Here is a 15,471-nt window from a genome sequence, read left to right as displayed (position 1 = left end):
CATGCAGGCATAGGCGGGTGATGAACCCAGAGAGGGATCAGGAACAAAACAAAAACAATACAACAAAAACAACAAAAGAGCGGGGGGGAGATGAAAGCAGATGACAGATCATAATTAAATGACAGGAAAGGGAAAGGGGCTGAAAGGAGAATTGTAGAGAAGAAAATGTTCCATCGCTGTGCAGGTTTCGAACCCAGGACAGATCTATAATATTGAATGAGACCATACTAAGACTTGTCCACAAGAGCCCCCGTTGTTGGTGTTTTTGTTGAAACAACAAACTTAATGTACCAGAATAATAATATGTAAATCTTTATTTAACTCATTTTCAGAACACATCAATTTTTGTAAGCCGTGTTAAAGAGACAGCCACCCGCAGCAATATTTTATTATACCAGCTGCTTGTAAAAACATGACACCGCCATTTAGCAATCGAGATGTGAAATGTGAACTCTGAACTCTGAACTTTGATTGTGTACACAATCCACCCACTGGATTCACTGGATTCAGAACCTTGCCTAGCCAAGCGGAGCGAACCACAAAAAGATAAACATTAATGTGTTTGTATAATGAGGAGAAGCATTTGAAGCCCCACGAGCTAATTAAGCCTGTCTAAGCTGAACTACTTGAACGAGCCTGCATCTATTAAGCAGCTGTAGTCGCCGAAAACGTGCAAGTGTTGAGTTCAGTAGTAGATCTAGATCTAGATATCTAGATTAATCTCTTCTTCTTTTCGCGGACACTCGGGAGAGAGACGCGAGATCGAGAGAAAGCGCTCCACTAGAGGCCTACTTAAAGATCTAGATCTGTTATTTAGTTTCTTGTTCGGAGTTTCAGGCAAGTCTTGTTTATTGTTTTAGCACTTGTATGAGTTTTACGCAGCTTGCAATAGAGTTACATCATGTAAAAAGTGGACATTAGAGGTGTTAATTACAAGAGAGTACAAAACGCAAAAAGAACGATGAGAGATTGCTACTCTGTGCAGGTACTTCCAGACACAACAAGAAACGTGCTTGCCCTAGTTTCTTTCTCAACTTTGTTTCTTGGGCCCACATACTTTGGGATTAAGCATAGGCCTAGATCTATTTATTCGCAGTATCTATCCGAGAGGCAGAAGATCGGAGACGTCTCCGGCGAGCACCCAGGATGAACTATTCAGGGACGTACTCCGGCACACAGATGCACTGCTTTGATGGGTCAAACTGCGTATTGTTTGCTGCAGATCACACATATAGCCACTAAAACTGTGGCAAATAAATTATTTTCAAGAAAACTTCAAACCTAGGCCAAGCCTAACAATTTAAAACAGAACCCTCCCTAGGCCTAAATGTTTTTACTAGATTTTAGGTCTTGAGGCAAAAGGCATTTTGATTGGTCTATGCTAGGCTAGGCTATCTCCGTCAGAGACATCTCCGACGTCCCTGTCAGAAGCAGCCGGAGATAGACCAATCAAAATTAAATGCTTTGTGCCTCTTGACCCGGAAGTGGACGTTATGAAAAGCTTCCGCGATGCTCTTTCTTTCACTTTCGGCATCAGGCTGCTAGGCAGCGTTTGTTCAGCGCTCGTCCGATACGTTCACTTTCACTGTCCTGCTAGAATCTAGATCCTTAGTCAATTCTCCCGATTTTCCTGATGAATACACTGATGGAACCGGGGCAAAAGTTTGATTCTTTTCAAAGTTTTGAGGCCGCCCTGAAAACCTTTGAAAGAGAGCGAAATGTCCTCTTTGTCAGGAAGTCTTCGAAGCAGGTAAGTTGCGCTATTCTCATTGCATCGTATTGTGTTATAGCATGGTATTTGATACCTCTTCTTGGTATTGGGGGGTATCTTTTGGTGCTTTTTCGGTAGTTCCACCCCCCTTATTTGAGCCTGACCTACATCTAGATCTAGATCTAGATCTATACGTTTGATTCGCGGTGAGCTAAGATATCAAACCTAACAACTGCAAAACATTTAAATTATGGTAAGGCCACCTCTAGAATAGTGCAGGCGAGTCTTGTGGCTATTCTCACCCGGTGCGCGTTCACCAAATTTTGCGTTCACCCTAAACCACAGAATTCTACACTGTGATAACAGAAAAATTGTAGAATTCTGTGCCGTGAACAAACGTTCCATTACAACTGTTGCCTACTACTGAAAGCGTACAATTTTGTCTGTGGGCAGTGGAGAGAAAGAGAGAGAGGAGTAGTGCGAGAATTTCCGGGCAAAACAAAATGGTGACCCGCGTAGTTCGGCTCGATTCGAAAAGTTAAATAGCCGTAGCATCTTTGTAGACAACCAAATTAATTTACTTTTGGGTTTTAACATCATTTTTTAAACTTTGTTTTGGTCAATTTGATCGTCCACACCGATAGACAGTATTCAGAAAGAGACAGAGAGAGAGAGAAGAGGGGAGGAGTTGATCTTGCGAGAACTTCCGGCGGGTGAGAATAGCCACTTTCTTGGTAAAATTCAGGGGGGCATACCCCACTGAAACCCCCCTTCCTATTTTTATTAGGTCAGGGGGGCAAGCCCCCCTGAAACCCCCCTACTCTTGTGGCCCAAACCCGTGAATAAAATTGCGGGGTGGGAGCTACCGAAAAAGCGCCTATCTTTTGGGCAAGGGAGGGAGGGAGGAAGGGCTAGATCTATTTTTCTTTTCAAGATAGGCCTATGATAGTGATAGGCCTACTCTCAATCTCATCATAAAAATAAGCTGTAGATCTACTGTCAGTCAAAAGTAGGCTAACTAAAGTACGGTAAATCTTTACTTTCACTCCCGCACACAGATGCACTGTTTCAGGGGTAAACTGATGTACTGTTTGCTGCAAATCACACTTAAAGCCACTAAAACTGTCGCAAATCAATTATTTTCAAGACAATTTCAAATCTAACTGTGAAATATCAAATTATGGGTAAAAACATGGGGGCATGCCCCCCTGTAACCCCCCAGATTTTCTTTTACCCCAGTGGGGCAGGCCCCCCTGGAACCCCCCCCCCGATTGGTCCAAGGCATGTGTATATCTCGATTAAAAACAATAAAATATTTCAAAAACCATTAATTTGCGATGGAAATGAAGTTGATATTCGTGTTCAGCGCATCAATATTTAGTAGTAGACAATAGACAGCTGGTAGCTGAGTGTGAGACGGGGGGGGGGGGGGGAATACAGTCGGACCTGTGTAATACGGAATCGCAAGGGAGAGGGAAAAAAATTCCGTCTTAGACAGGGGAATTTAGGGGGGGTTCAAAGGCCCATCCGGTGGGATCAAGGATCGCTTGTCCGATCGGCAAGCAGTGGTCAAAACTTCACACCTCTCAGCTGCTATGTCTGATAGTGACATGCGTCAGTCTTACTTATCCAATGACCACCAGTGCTTGCCTTTCATAGGACCACTGTTTGACCTATTAAAAACAGAAACGTTTGAACACCACCTTTGCTTCCACCCTTAGTCCCACCCACCAATGCCACCCCTCACTGCCATCATTGTAACAACGATTCGAGGAACTCTTTTCTCAGCAGGCCGTACGATCAGGGCGGCAGGCATTGATCAATCTAATTTCACACCTCTGGCTTCTGGCTACCCAGGAAAGTTTCCGTAGTGGCTGGCTACTCGAGCACTCTCACGGGCAGTCGTGAGATATCACACCCACACTACACTGACCATCTGCAGCGCTCAGTGCTCACATGATGTGGTAACATAGGGTAACTTCTACTCTACCCCCATTGCACCCCTACTCCCCTTCCTCGCCTAGCGGCATGGCCATGGCGTTAAGTTTAGAGCCGGCGGAACCAAACTTGCGAGTTTTGTTTCAAATCAGGGATGAGCGGACAAAGCATTTTCCGTCTTAGACAGGTGAAACCCTCGGAAGGGAGCGGATTTTTCTTTCCATTTTCGCGTTGGACAGGTTTCCGTTTTATACAGGTAATTAAAGAGGAATATATCTAGGGGGGAGCGGGGAGATTCTGTTAAGTCAGGTTTCTGTTTTATACAGGTTTCCGTTAAGGCAGGTTCGACTGTACCTAAAGTACTAGATCTATAAACAGCGTGTATCACACACACACACACATACATACACATACACATACACATACACACACACACACACACACATACACATACACACAGACACACACACACACACACACACACATATAAAAACTAAAGTCACTTTTAAAGAGTCGTGGGGTAGGCCTTTGATCGATTACCATAGAGTAGATGTAGACAAACAGGAAGTAACAATTCAGTATGATACACGTAAACTATGACTATGATAGCGAAACTGTAAGTATGTTGATCTATGCATGATTTGACATTATAACCTACTTCTTCACCCTCCGATAAAAATGACGATGTCGATGATTTAACATTTTTCCATCAATCGGCGCATTCATTATTAGGCGACTAAATGTTTGTGTATTCGTCAATCTACGCATTATTGCGCTGACATTGCAATGTACAAGACATAACAACTTGGTTATAATATAATCACTTTTAAAAATCCATTTGACAGATCGGAAAAACCTATTCAGACCCATTTGATGGAAAAGTGATTAAAAAACCCAGCTTCTTCTAATAAAATAGATAGATCTAGATCTATGTAGATTCTGGATCTAGATTCTAGATTTAAGTTTTATAGAAATTGAAAAAAAAGCCCTCTGAATTTTAGTCAGCATGTAGATCTACAAGTCTAGGAGACTCTACTATAGATAGACAGCTACCTTAGTAGCCTCTTGATCTAGATCTAGATCTTAGTGGGTTTTTACCATTTGAACGTACACATTTTTTTAAGGAGCTGAAGGCGAAGGTTGGAATATTTTAGAATTATTTCAAATTACAGGGCAACACGTGTCACAAAAGTCTATTTGCACATGGTGAGATTTTTCAGTTCTAGATCTAGTGCTTACTCAACGAGACATTCATTCCAGTCACTTTTACTGAAAACGACAAGCATATTATATATCATGTTTGATTTTTCATTCCTTCATGAATTTTGACAAAGAATGCATAGTGTTGTTGAGTAACCTTCCCAAGAACGTTAGAACGGCCCTTTCTTGTTTGCTCTACTTTGAAGGGTAACAAGAAGCTAATTTTCTCTAATAGAAGTCTAAGCACATACTACAGACCTCTGTCAAGAAGTTTTTAAAATCTTTTATTCTGTATTTTCTACGTGAATGCAGCTGAAAATAGCTAATCTTATTAGTTATGATCTTTTTATTTTTGAAAAATTTTTCCTGCTATTTTATCAGGACCCACTTACAGGTCTGATACTGAACTCAGACTCAGAGTGGGACAAAGGCAGGCTCTTTAATTTTCTTCAATTCCATGAGCAGTTATCGTTTTGTTTCTTCACTCAGCCCCGACAATGAATGGCCAGATTGTCTTTCATACACTCACTAAGATTTCTGCAAGCCGGACGTCAGTAAATAAAAATTGTCAGGAGTGAGATTTAATTTTATAGGGGGGGGGGCTAAATTGCTTTCAATTTCAAGGCTGACCTCTAAGCTCAATTTTCTATTCTCCATGCAAATTTAACCCGCGAACCAACTTCAAGGTCCAGTCACTAAACTCAATCAATGGTCTATTCTGTACCAATTTATCCCTCCTTGGCGCTCATATATGACCTTATAATGCAGCGAGTTGCGAGCGTCGTAAAACCTCTACTAAGAGTAAAACTAATTTGTCCCTCCAAATGGCTTCCACATCCAACCATTATGCTCACATCACAATGTTTGTATTTTATTTTCCCCGACAGATCGCCGTGCATCACCCAGAAGCTCTCCGTCTGAGATATGAGTACATTCGTTATGAATGTAAACAAGGGAGACACCGGGGTACAGAGAGTACAGGCAAAAGACCTCACCGAAAGTAAGGACATCTCTCTCTGTCTCTGTGTCTCTACTCAGTCTGTCTCTCTCTCTCTGTCTGTTTGTCTCTCTCTTTTTCTCTCTCTCTCTCTCTCTCTCTCTCTCTCTCTCTCTCTCTCTCTCTCTCTCCCTCTCTCTCGAAGTGTCGTGAAACATATCAAAATAAATCAATCAATCAATGTCACCCATACTTTGCACAGCAGTTTGTCTCAATTTGTCTCAACTTAATATTTTTCCGCAACAATTGAGGCTATATTTTAAGACTTTTCTTCATAAATTTACATACAAATCTCCTTCTTGCGGCAAATAGAATTGTTCACAGCACTTCCCGCTTCTCACACACATTTTGTATACGCATATGGGTACGTCACAGCTCACCAATGATACTTTTTAGTGGCAAAACTAGTTCCAAAAAATTCATTTTATATTGAACACTTTTTTGCACTAAAAGTTCTTTAATCATGCGTTCAATAATTAATAAAGATAATCTCCCGATCAGAAAAAAAAAAGACGGAATTGCTTTTAAAAGCAATATCACTCTATTGTCCCGGTTTTTAACCTTTTAAATAAGTAGAAACCATCCACTAGGATTTTTTATTAGTATTTGGTCAGGAATGTTCTAGAATTGAGCTAACAAGTGTTTTCAAAAATATTGATCTGTTAAGACAAATTGATACAAGTCACTGTGCAAAACCTGGTGAGTTTATGTTCGATAGTTGAGGAGATATTTGACAGTAAGTTCCGCCACAAATTTTTGACCGTGCTATATTTGTCTCTCTTTCAGCACCCTGAAGAGCAACTGCCCAGTGTTTATGAGAGTGAAAAAATATGAGCAAGATGGGACATTTGGGCTCCGGATATCTACTGCCAACCACAACCATGACCACCAGCCAGTGTTGATTGCAGCAGCAGTAAGTTTGATATGTTGTATTATTTTAGACCTGGGGCCAGGGACCCACGTGCCGTTCATCATCATCATCATCATCATCATTTTAGGTAGCAGAGAATTTAAGAAAGGCTTTGAGACTTAATAGATTTTAAAAAATTTAATTTAAGTTCAACGTTTCGCCCTGTAAGGGGCTTCTTCAGGAACATGTAAAAAAAAATAATGGAAAATCTAATGACTACAAGCTGTAGCAACAAAAGTGTGCGCATACACGTCATAATGTCAAAAGGTGCGATAAATACAAATTGGGAAGACCAGAGAAAATTGAAGGCTATGAATAGCAAGGAATAAAAAATGGTTGAGACGTGCGCACTGAAGAGTAATCCGGCGAGCTTCGACCACACCCTCGCAATTACCCACAAATATTAGAGCTCACTCTCTCTGCAAAGTGTGCTGGGATGCGTCATAACACAAGACAACTAGATAAAGAAAAATTAAATCGACTAATATAAAAAGCATGTAAAATTTCAACATCTACATTCCCCTACTTGGATGAACTGTACATAACAGCTTGCACTAAAAAAATTAATTCCATCTTTTTAGACAACAAACATCCCTTGTTCCCTCAAATAAAAACATCAGTCTGAAGTAAAAGACCTAGGCTTCTGATCTGTAACAAAGAAAGATATAGTAATAGAAGGTCATTTTTACCACCATCTGTCAAAATGCTTCCATCTTAACCATCTTGTATAAGTATACTTACAACCTTAGAGCATGCATCAAAATAACATTGAGTGCGTATCTAGCTTAAGATTATTATTGTTTATGTTGCTGCTCATTTATATTATGCATGTGATTGTAAGCCTATGTGTGTTTGTGTGTGTGAGTGTGTGTGTGTGTGTGTGTACACGTGGTGAAGCACCAAACCAATGTGCCAGGATCTGGACAATAAAGATGTATCTTATCTTATCTTAACTTGTAAGTAAGCCTTGTTATTGAAGTATAGTGTTTGCGTATCATCGATAATTAATTATAATATAATAATTATATTTTCGCTTTCTGTTCTGTCAAGACTGGCAGTTACCTCCATGCAGTTTTTTAATATTTCAATTTTTAGTTGTAAAATACCCCTCTAAACACTTGGACATAGAGAGCCGCCTGGTTATCATAATGTGGTGGCCATGCCTGGTGTGCCGGCTGCTTGTACACTTTGTGGTCACCCAGCGCTATGATGCGACGGTGAAATTTATCCGTTCTGCTCACCTGGAGCAGTTCTGCGCCAAACCCAAGAAGTCCGTTGTAGTCGCTCTCCTAGATGGGTGACCAGATGGGGTGTTTTGTTCTTGGTGACCAGATGGGGTATTTTGTACTGCTGGCTGTGTTACTGCAAAGTGGTTATGTACAACACGAGGGTTGGACTGGCTCGTGACCAACTTCAGATAACAGAGAGAGGGACCCTCCTACAGCAATAGTCTGGTCAAAGCCATCCACATCAAACAATTATGAAGCTTGCTGACAAAATGAGTTACTTCTCAGATTCAAGCCTTATGGAAATAGATACACATCAGGCTTATAGGTGGAAGTTTTTGCAGTTTACAGGTATGACATAATAAAAGGCATGTTATACTTAAAGTATATGGCTTCAATAGAAAAATCTACAAGTTTGACCCTTCTAATGTCGATTTTTGGCCAATATCTCCGTTTGTGGATTGCGAGAAGTAACTCATTTTGTCAGCTGTACAGCTCACAATTCATAATGTGAAAAGTCCATCTCGCATGTTAAAGAAAGAAAGAAAGAGTTCAGTCAGGATTGTTAAATGAATGACTGCTCCCCGTGGTAACCCAGAGAAGGGAAGTCACCTCCAAATAGCACAGGTGACAGTATCTATCCAGAGACGTCTCCGACGGAGATACACCAATCAAAATTATTTGTTTCTCTCGACCAAGTAAAAATTTCTGTGGGGTTACAGATTACAGATTTTTAACCCACAATTTGATATTTTGCTGTTAGGTTTGAAATTTCTTGAAAATAATAGATTTGCGACAGTTTTAGTGGCTATATGTGTGATCTGCAGCTAACAATATGCAGTTTGGCCCCTCAAAGCAGTGCATCTGTCTGTAGGAGTGCATCTCCGAACAGTTCCTGGGTGCTCACTAGAGACGTCTTCGAATATCTTCTGCCCCCAAATAGCCTCGTCTCAAAGGAATCATCTCCGAATAAGATTCTAGCACTAAAATATCTAATTTGGAGACGTCTCCGAATAGTTCCTTGGTGCCAGCTAACCGGAGACATCTGCGAATAGTTCTTGTGTGCTGGCCAGAGATGTCTGCGAATATCTCCTGCCCTATTTATAATTTTATTAATGCTACTGACTGTGAAGTTGTCTTTAGGACATTCCCAAAAGAGGGATATTAACATGTTATGTACAGTAGAATTGTAAATGGGCTGATTTAACAATGTCATGCTCTTACTGTGCCGGAACAACTTATGGGGAACTGCTGCTTTTTCTTTCCTCGTCCTTACTATCGTCATTTTCCTCTACTTCTTTTGTATGTTTGTCTCTCTCTTGTGAACTGCTATTTCCGGGGTGCCTTGAAAGTCGAAGCAGACTTTGTGCTTTTGAGGCTAGAGAGGTGAGCAGAGTAAGTCTGATTCCCTGTTTGGACTTCTCTGTTGACATCCACCGCTTAACGCTCTTAATATGACCTCATGCAGTTGCGAGTGCCGTGCGTAAAACCGTACTCAAACTAAGCGACACGCTATTTCTGTGTTTCTATGAGGGTAGGTTCAGAAAAGATACAACACCCTCCCAGCCCAGAAGGATCATGTCTGCAGTGCCAGCGGAGAAGAGAGTTGTGTACCCCTTCCTGGGTCGCTCGGGGATCCGTGTGTCCAACTTGTGTCTGGGGACCATGACCTTTGGAGACTCTCACGTGAGTGCTTGCCTCTATTGGAGGAGGATAATGATAATGATAATTTAATAATAACGATAATTTATTAAATTAATAATTATTATTCAATAGTAATATTTAATAATTTAATGATAATAACAATAATGATAATAATAGTGATGATATATTGATAATAATTTAATAGTAATATTAATAATAATAATATTAATAATAATTTAATTATGATAATAATTATAATCATGATCATAATAATAATTTGATAATAATTATATTCATGATCATATTAATAATTTCAGAATTAATTTAATAATAATAAAAATAAAATAATAATCTTCATAATTCTGATAATAATATTCATAAATAATAATATTAATAGAAATTGCATTTATATAGCGTACATCCACACTCTGCAGCCAGTATGCTTCCTGCACTTTACAACTATAGACTAATTATTACCCCAGCAGACCCTGGAACACTAAGACGCATAATTCTCGGCTTCCCAGACGCATACAGTGAGTGCAAGCTGTGGGTGACACACGCTGAAACACTAACAAACCGACAAGATCCTTCGCTGTCTATAGCTGGGTAGTACTCCACATCTTTTACAGCTTGTAACATGTACCCCCCCCAACCCACACACACTCACGCACACACACATATTTCACAGTGGGTGGTTGGCGGGTGCTCTGGTGTGGTTTGCTTCTTCTTTCCTTTCAAACATCTACCGTCTTTATTTCCCCTCCTTTTTTTTGTGTTTGTTACTCTCTTGTAACACCTCTAATCTTCGGCACTTATATGACTTTATTGTGTTGCAAGTGCTGTAAAACTCTTACTAAAACTACAACTATTTCACAGCTGGGTTTGCCCGGCCAGTGTACAGAAGCCGACGCCTTCCAGATCATGGATCGCTTCTCCCAGTGGGGCGGGAACTTTATCGACACGGCAAACATCTACGGCAAAGGCAACTCTGAAATGATCGTGGGGAAATGGCTGTCAAAGTAAGTGTGCCCCTTTTTTATCTTCTTCTTGAGTTCAATCTACTGCAAAAGTACCGGTCGAACATCATAAGAGATAATTATTTAATACTTGAGATCCTAAAGCAATACTTGAGATCCTAAAGCAATACTTGAGATCCTAAAGCAATACGACAGTACAAAGTTTGGATATTTTGGGTGTAGCATGGCATCACAAACACTCGTTCAGTGTTCTTGGTGGTCTGAAATTATTTACAAATGTGCCAGTGTAGTGATAGAGTGAATTTGTTTGACAGTGGGCTGCACAGGTAAAGGCAGACATTTGTCCAGTTAATAATAATGATGAATAGCATTTGTATAGCGCATAACAACCCTGCTCTACAGCAAACTCTATGCGCTTAACACAATATTATTACCGCAGCAGACCTTAGAACACTCAGAAACATTCTTGGCTTCCCGGGAAGCATACAGTGCAAGCTGCTGATTAAGACGCGCAAACACTAACAAACTGAAAGAGCTTTTTTGTTGGATCTTCATTTTTAATAACAGTGAAAACAGACCCACTATGCTGTGGCCCATATTTGGTAATAAATCCGAAATTGATGAAGACGTCACTAAATTGCAGAAAAGTAATTTCATGTCAAAGTCATCATAAAGGAATGTGCCCGAGCCGCTGTCAGCGTCTCACCGGCACAGTGGTTCTGGGAGCGGCTTGCGGGGGATAAAGAGTTTTAAAAAATGGAAATAGGAGAAGAAAACACTGAGGTCACGAGTAGACCTTTAATTGTTCCCGTCTTTCCCTCTGTCACTCGTTGGTTCAGGCAGCCGAGAGACAAGTACGTGCTGGCCACCAAAGTCTTCTTCGACATGGGCTGTGAGAACAACGTGAACAACCGAGGCCTGAGTCGCCGCCACATGACCGACTCCCTGGAGAGGAGTTTGGAGCGGCTCCGCACCAACTACATCGACCTTTACCAGGTAGCCGAGACAGTTCTGTTGCACTGGGGTTGTTTGCCATTATTGTATTTAATAAAGCAAAAGGAAAAACTACGTTTCTAGATGAAGAAGGGTAATTTAATGATGAAAAAGATATGAGGTCTGCCCTCTCTTGCTTCACTGACAAGACTAAATAAATCATAATGAGCATGAGTACATGTGATTGAAACAGGAAGGAGGAGTGAGTAAAGATCACTAAGATCAGACAATCTTTGTTGTGAGGGTAGATAAATAAGAGTACAATTACAGGGACATAATTCAACATGTTAATATAGGGACCAACAATCCAGGATTTATTGTTTCCCTTCTGTATATTGATAAAAGCAATCTAATAGTCGGACAAGTTCAGTATAAGCCTATGTATCCTTATGAGCAGCGCGACGTTTAGTGATTTTCTCCGTCTGCTGACCTTCAATTTGTCCTACCAAAAATATAATTCTGTCTAGTTACTTTGTCGATTGCTTCCAACAAATTCCCGCTGTAGCTGGGCACTACCACACTGGTAGGTGGTTGGCGGGTGCTCTGCTGTGGTTTGCTTCTTCTTTCCTATCAAACATCTATCGTCCTTATCTCCCCTCCTTTTTTTTATGTTTGTTACTCTCTTGTAACACCTCTAATCTTCTGGCGCTCATATGACCTTATGCAGTTGCGAGCGCCGTAATACTTCTACTAAAACAAAACTAATAACTGTGTCACTGCGACCTGTTCAAGGCTGTTGAGATGTTCTCCACATGGACTTTCCGTTGGCCACCGGTCCAAAAGCTAAAAATGTTCCATGTTGCTTGAGAAAGTATTCTTTCAAACGATATTTTCTAACTTCCAAGCTCATGACTGGCCTCTCATCAAGGCTTCCCATCATCATCATCATCTTTCTCCCCCTGGGTCAGGGTATAGGCCACGAACAAACACTCTCCACCCTTTTACACATTCCACACTCTTCTGTTTTTCAAACAAAACATTTTTTAACGTTACAATTTTATGGCACTTGCAACACAATACTTTACTTTTTCCTTTTTTTTCTCCTCTGGTATCCTTAAGATGTGGAGGGGAGGTGCAGGTTCCGGTCCTGTGCTAGGTGTGTAGTGTCTGTGATAGATATGTTGTCCTGTGCTAGGTGTGTAGTGTCTGTGATAGATATGGTGTCCTGTGCTAGGTGTGTAGTGTCTGTGATAGATATGTTGTCCTGTGCTAGGTGTGTAGTGTCTGTGATAGATATGTTGTCCTGTGCTAGGTGTGTAGTGTCTGTGATAGATATGTTGTGTTGTTCCAGGAGCTTTTTAACCCCATCCTGCCAGGCCTTTGTTGGTCTTCTGCAACACAATAAGGTCATGCAAGTGCCGAAGATTCGAGGTGTCACAAGAGAGTAAAAAACACAAAAAAGAAGGAGGAGAGATCGGGACAATTCTAAATGTTTGATAGGAAAGAAGGAGGAGAGATCGGGACAATTCTAAATGTTTGATAGGAAAGAAGGAGGAGAGATCGGGACAATTCTAAATGTTTGATAGGAAAGAAGGAGGAGAGATCGGGACAATTCTAAATGTTTGATAGGAAAGAAGGAGGAGAGATCGGGACAATTCTAAATGTTTGATAGGAAAGAAGGAGCAAACCACACACACCAGAGCACCTTCCAACCACCCACTCTTCTTTTTTGTCCTAGTCACAAACTACATGGTTATTTCTGGGGGGGGTTTTTCGATCCTACTCCATGCAGCCCGGAGCCGTCTGTAGACTTATTTAACAATTGTCTTGCCTTATGATTTTCAAAAGTAAATTTATGTTTGTTAACAAAACTGGCGTAAAATCATAAAACTGGACAGAATTGACCTTTTGGTGAGGACAGTTGATTTGTACCAGAACTTTGACGAAGCAGATCAACAATCTCCGATTGTTTATTTCTCGTGTCGCAGTTCAGAAATTGTCGACCCAGCCTTTGTATTTGTGAACAGCTGGCCCACTTGGTCGAGTTAGCCTTGCCCACAATAATACCGTATACGCTGCAATCTCTCGTTTGCCCCGTTCAGACACTTGAAATTTTCCGTAATTAAGACATATTTTTATTGGTTGTAATATAGTAATTTGAAAATGAGAGCACTGTTACTAATTTCTATGGGAAATTACAAATTGTCTTCATGGTAATTACTATAAACCATGGAGATGGGTTGGCAGCTCTGTCTACAAACTAAAGACAGAGAAGGTTTTGTGAATATAGGTGGTTCGCACGTAGGAGATGACGGCCTCCAAACTGCTCCGGACGGCAATTAGTAGGACTCTTTTTTCCTGTCCCCTGTATAGCCCCATATGTGGGACGACGGGACGCCACCGGAGGAGATCCTGAGGACCCTGGATGACCTGGTGCGCTGTGGGAAGATCCGCTACGCCGGCATGAACAACGTGTCGGGATGGCAGATGCAGAAGTTGGTGGACACCTCCAAGGCTTTGGGTTTGAACCCCCTCATGAGTTTACAGGTAAGTCGTTGTCGCTGACAGTACTCTAGTCTATGTTATATGTCATTATCTGTATGTGAGTCACTACAGGTAAGTCGTTGTCGCTGACAGTACTCTAGTCTATGTTAAATGTCATTATCTATATGTGAGTCACTACAGGTAAGTCTGTATGTTGTTGCTGACAGTATTGTAGTCTATGTTAAATGTCATTATCTGTATGTGAGTGACTACAAGTACGTCTGTATGTTGTCGCTGACAGTACTGTCGCTCTGGCTTGTATGTAAGTCGCTTTGTGATATATATATATATCACTGTGTGACGTGTCAGTCTATATATATATATTGCTTTTATCTGTATGCAAGTCACTGTGTCATATATATATCACGGTGTGACATGTCTATTTGTCATTTTCTCTGTATGTAAGTCACTTTGTGATGTACACTTTAGTCTATACGTGGCATGACGTGGTGGAATCAGGCGTTCGTCCATTTTTCGTCATATCGGGTAATTGGTATCATCTTAAAGCCTGTTCTTTTGCCTTGCTTTTGACGGGAAAAAAAGCCATCTATGTTGAATAGAAGTCGAAATGTTCTGAAATAGGTTAGTGTTGTCTGGTTCTAGAGGTAAAATTAGCGAGAAAATGGCTGTCCAAGTTTGGTAACTTCCATTGCTTGAGAGTCCTTGGACCCTAGAAATTTACATGTTTTGTTTTCTGCTCTCCTGTTGAATGTTCCCACATCCGTGGCGGTGCCGCTGACTGAACAGTCTTTAGGCCACTCCCAAAGGGGGGCATTGACTTGTTCTTATTCACAGTAGAATTGTTATTGTAAATTACCAAATGGGCTTATTCATCAATGAATTCAATCATTCAATGTCATGCTCATAACTGCCTGAACTGCAACAGGGGAATTGCTGCTTTCTCTTTCCTAATCCTTACTATCAACATTTTTCCTCTACTTCTTTTGTTTGTTTGTCACCCTCTTGTGACCCGCTATTTCTCGGATGCCTTGATCGTCGAAGCAGACTTTGTGTTGTTGAAGCTAGAGAGATGAGTGGGGTAAGCCTGATTCCTCGCTAGGACTTCTCTGTTGACATCCGCACCTTGGCGCTCATATGACCTTATGCAGTTGTGAGTGCCGTAAAACCTCTACTAAAACTAAGCTGAATTTTCCCGTTTGCAGCAACAGTACAACCTGGCGTGCCGCGAGTCGGAGTATGAGGCGTTCCAAGTGTGTAAGACGGAGGGGATCGCTGTGTTGCCGTGGAGTCCTCTCAAGGGGTTGGTGCTTCTTGTGTGTGTGTATGTGTGGGTGTGTGTGTGTGTGGGTGTGTGTGTCTGTGTGTGTGGGTGTGTGTGTATGTGTGTGTGGGTGTGTGTATGTGTGGGTGTGTGTGTGTGTGTGTGTGTG

At 41.1% G+C, this 15,471-nt stretch overlaps 1 protein-coding gene across 3 annotated transcripts in view; it reads left to right on the top strand.

Moving 5' to 3' along the window:
- The first annotated feature begins 479 nt into the window (after positions 1 to 479).
- Positions 480 to 15,471, top strand: part of LOC101858682 (1-deoxyxylulose-5-phosphate synthase YajO) — a 29,863-nt gene continuing 14,871 nt past the window's right edge. The window contains exons 1-8 of one of the 3 annotated variants that reach the window (XM_005112611.3): positions 1,385 to 1,750; positions 5,737 to 5,849; positions 6,633 to 6,759; positions 9,516 to 9,668; positions 10,503 to 10,645; positions 11,443 to 11,599; positions 13,910 to 14,083; positions 15,244 to 15,341. In XM_005112611.3, the coding sequence (XP_005112668.1) occupies positions 1,634 to 1,750; positions 5,737 to 5,849; positions 6,633 to 6,759; positions 9,516 to 9,668; positions 10,503 to 10,645; positions 11,443 to 11,599; positions 13,910 to 14,083; positions 15,244 to 15,341 (1,082 nt within the window). In that variant the 5' untranslated portion in view covers positions 1,385 to 1,633. Of the gene's footprint in view, positions 838 to 1,384; positions 1,751 to 5,736; positions 5,850 to 6,632; positions 6,760 to 9,515; positions 9,669 to 10,502; positions 10,646 to 11,442; positions 11,600 to 13,909; positions 14,084 to 15,243; positions 15,342 to 15,471 lie in introns of those variants that run through there. The other 2 variants (XM_005112612.3, XM_005112613.3) reach the window with 2 other exon arrangements.

The sequence above is a fragment of the Aplysia californica genome, unplaced genomic scaffold (assembly GCF_000002075.1).
Source record: "Aplysia californica isolate F4 #8 unplaced genomic scaffold, AplCal3.0 scaffold01335, whole genome shotgun sequence".
NCBI classification, from domain to species: domain Eukaryota; kingdom Metazoa; phylum Mollusca; class Gastropoda; order Aplysiida; family Aplysiidae; genus Aplysia; species Aplysia californica.
Note: the sequence above shows the minus strand (reverse complement) of the source record. Positions and strands in the feature narration are given on the sequence as shown.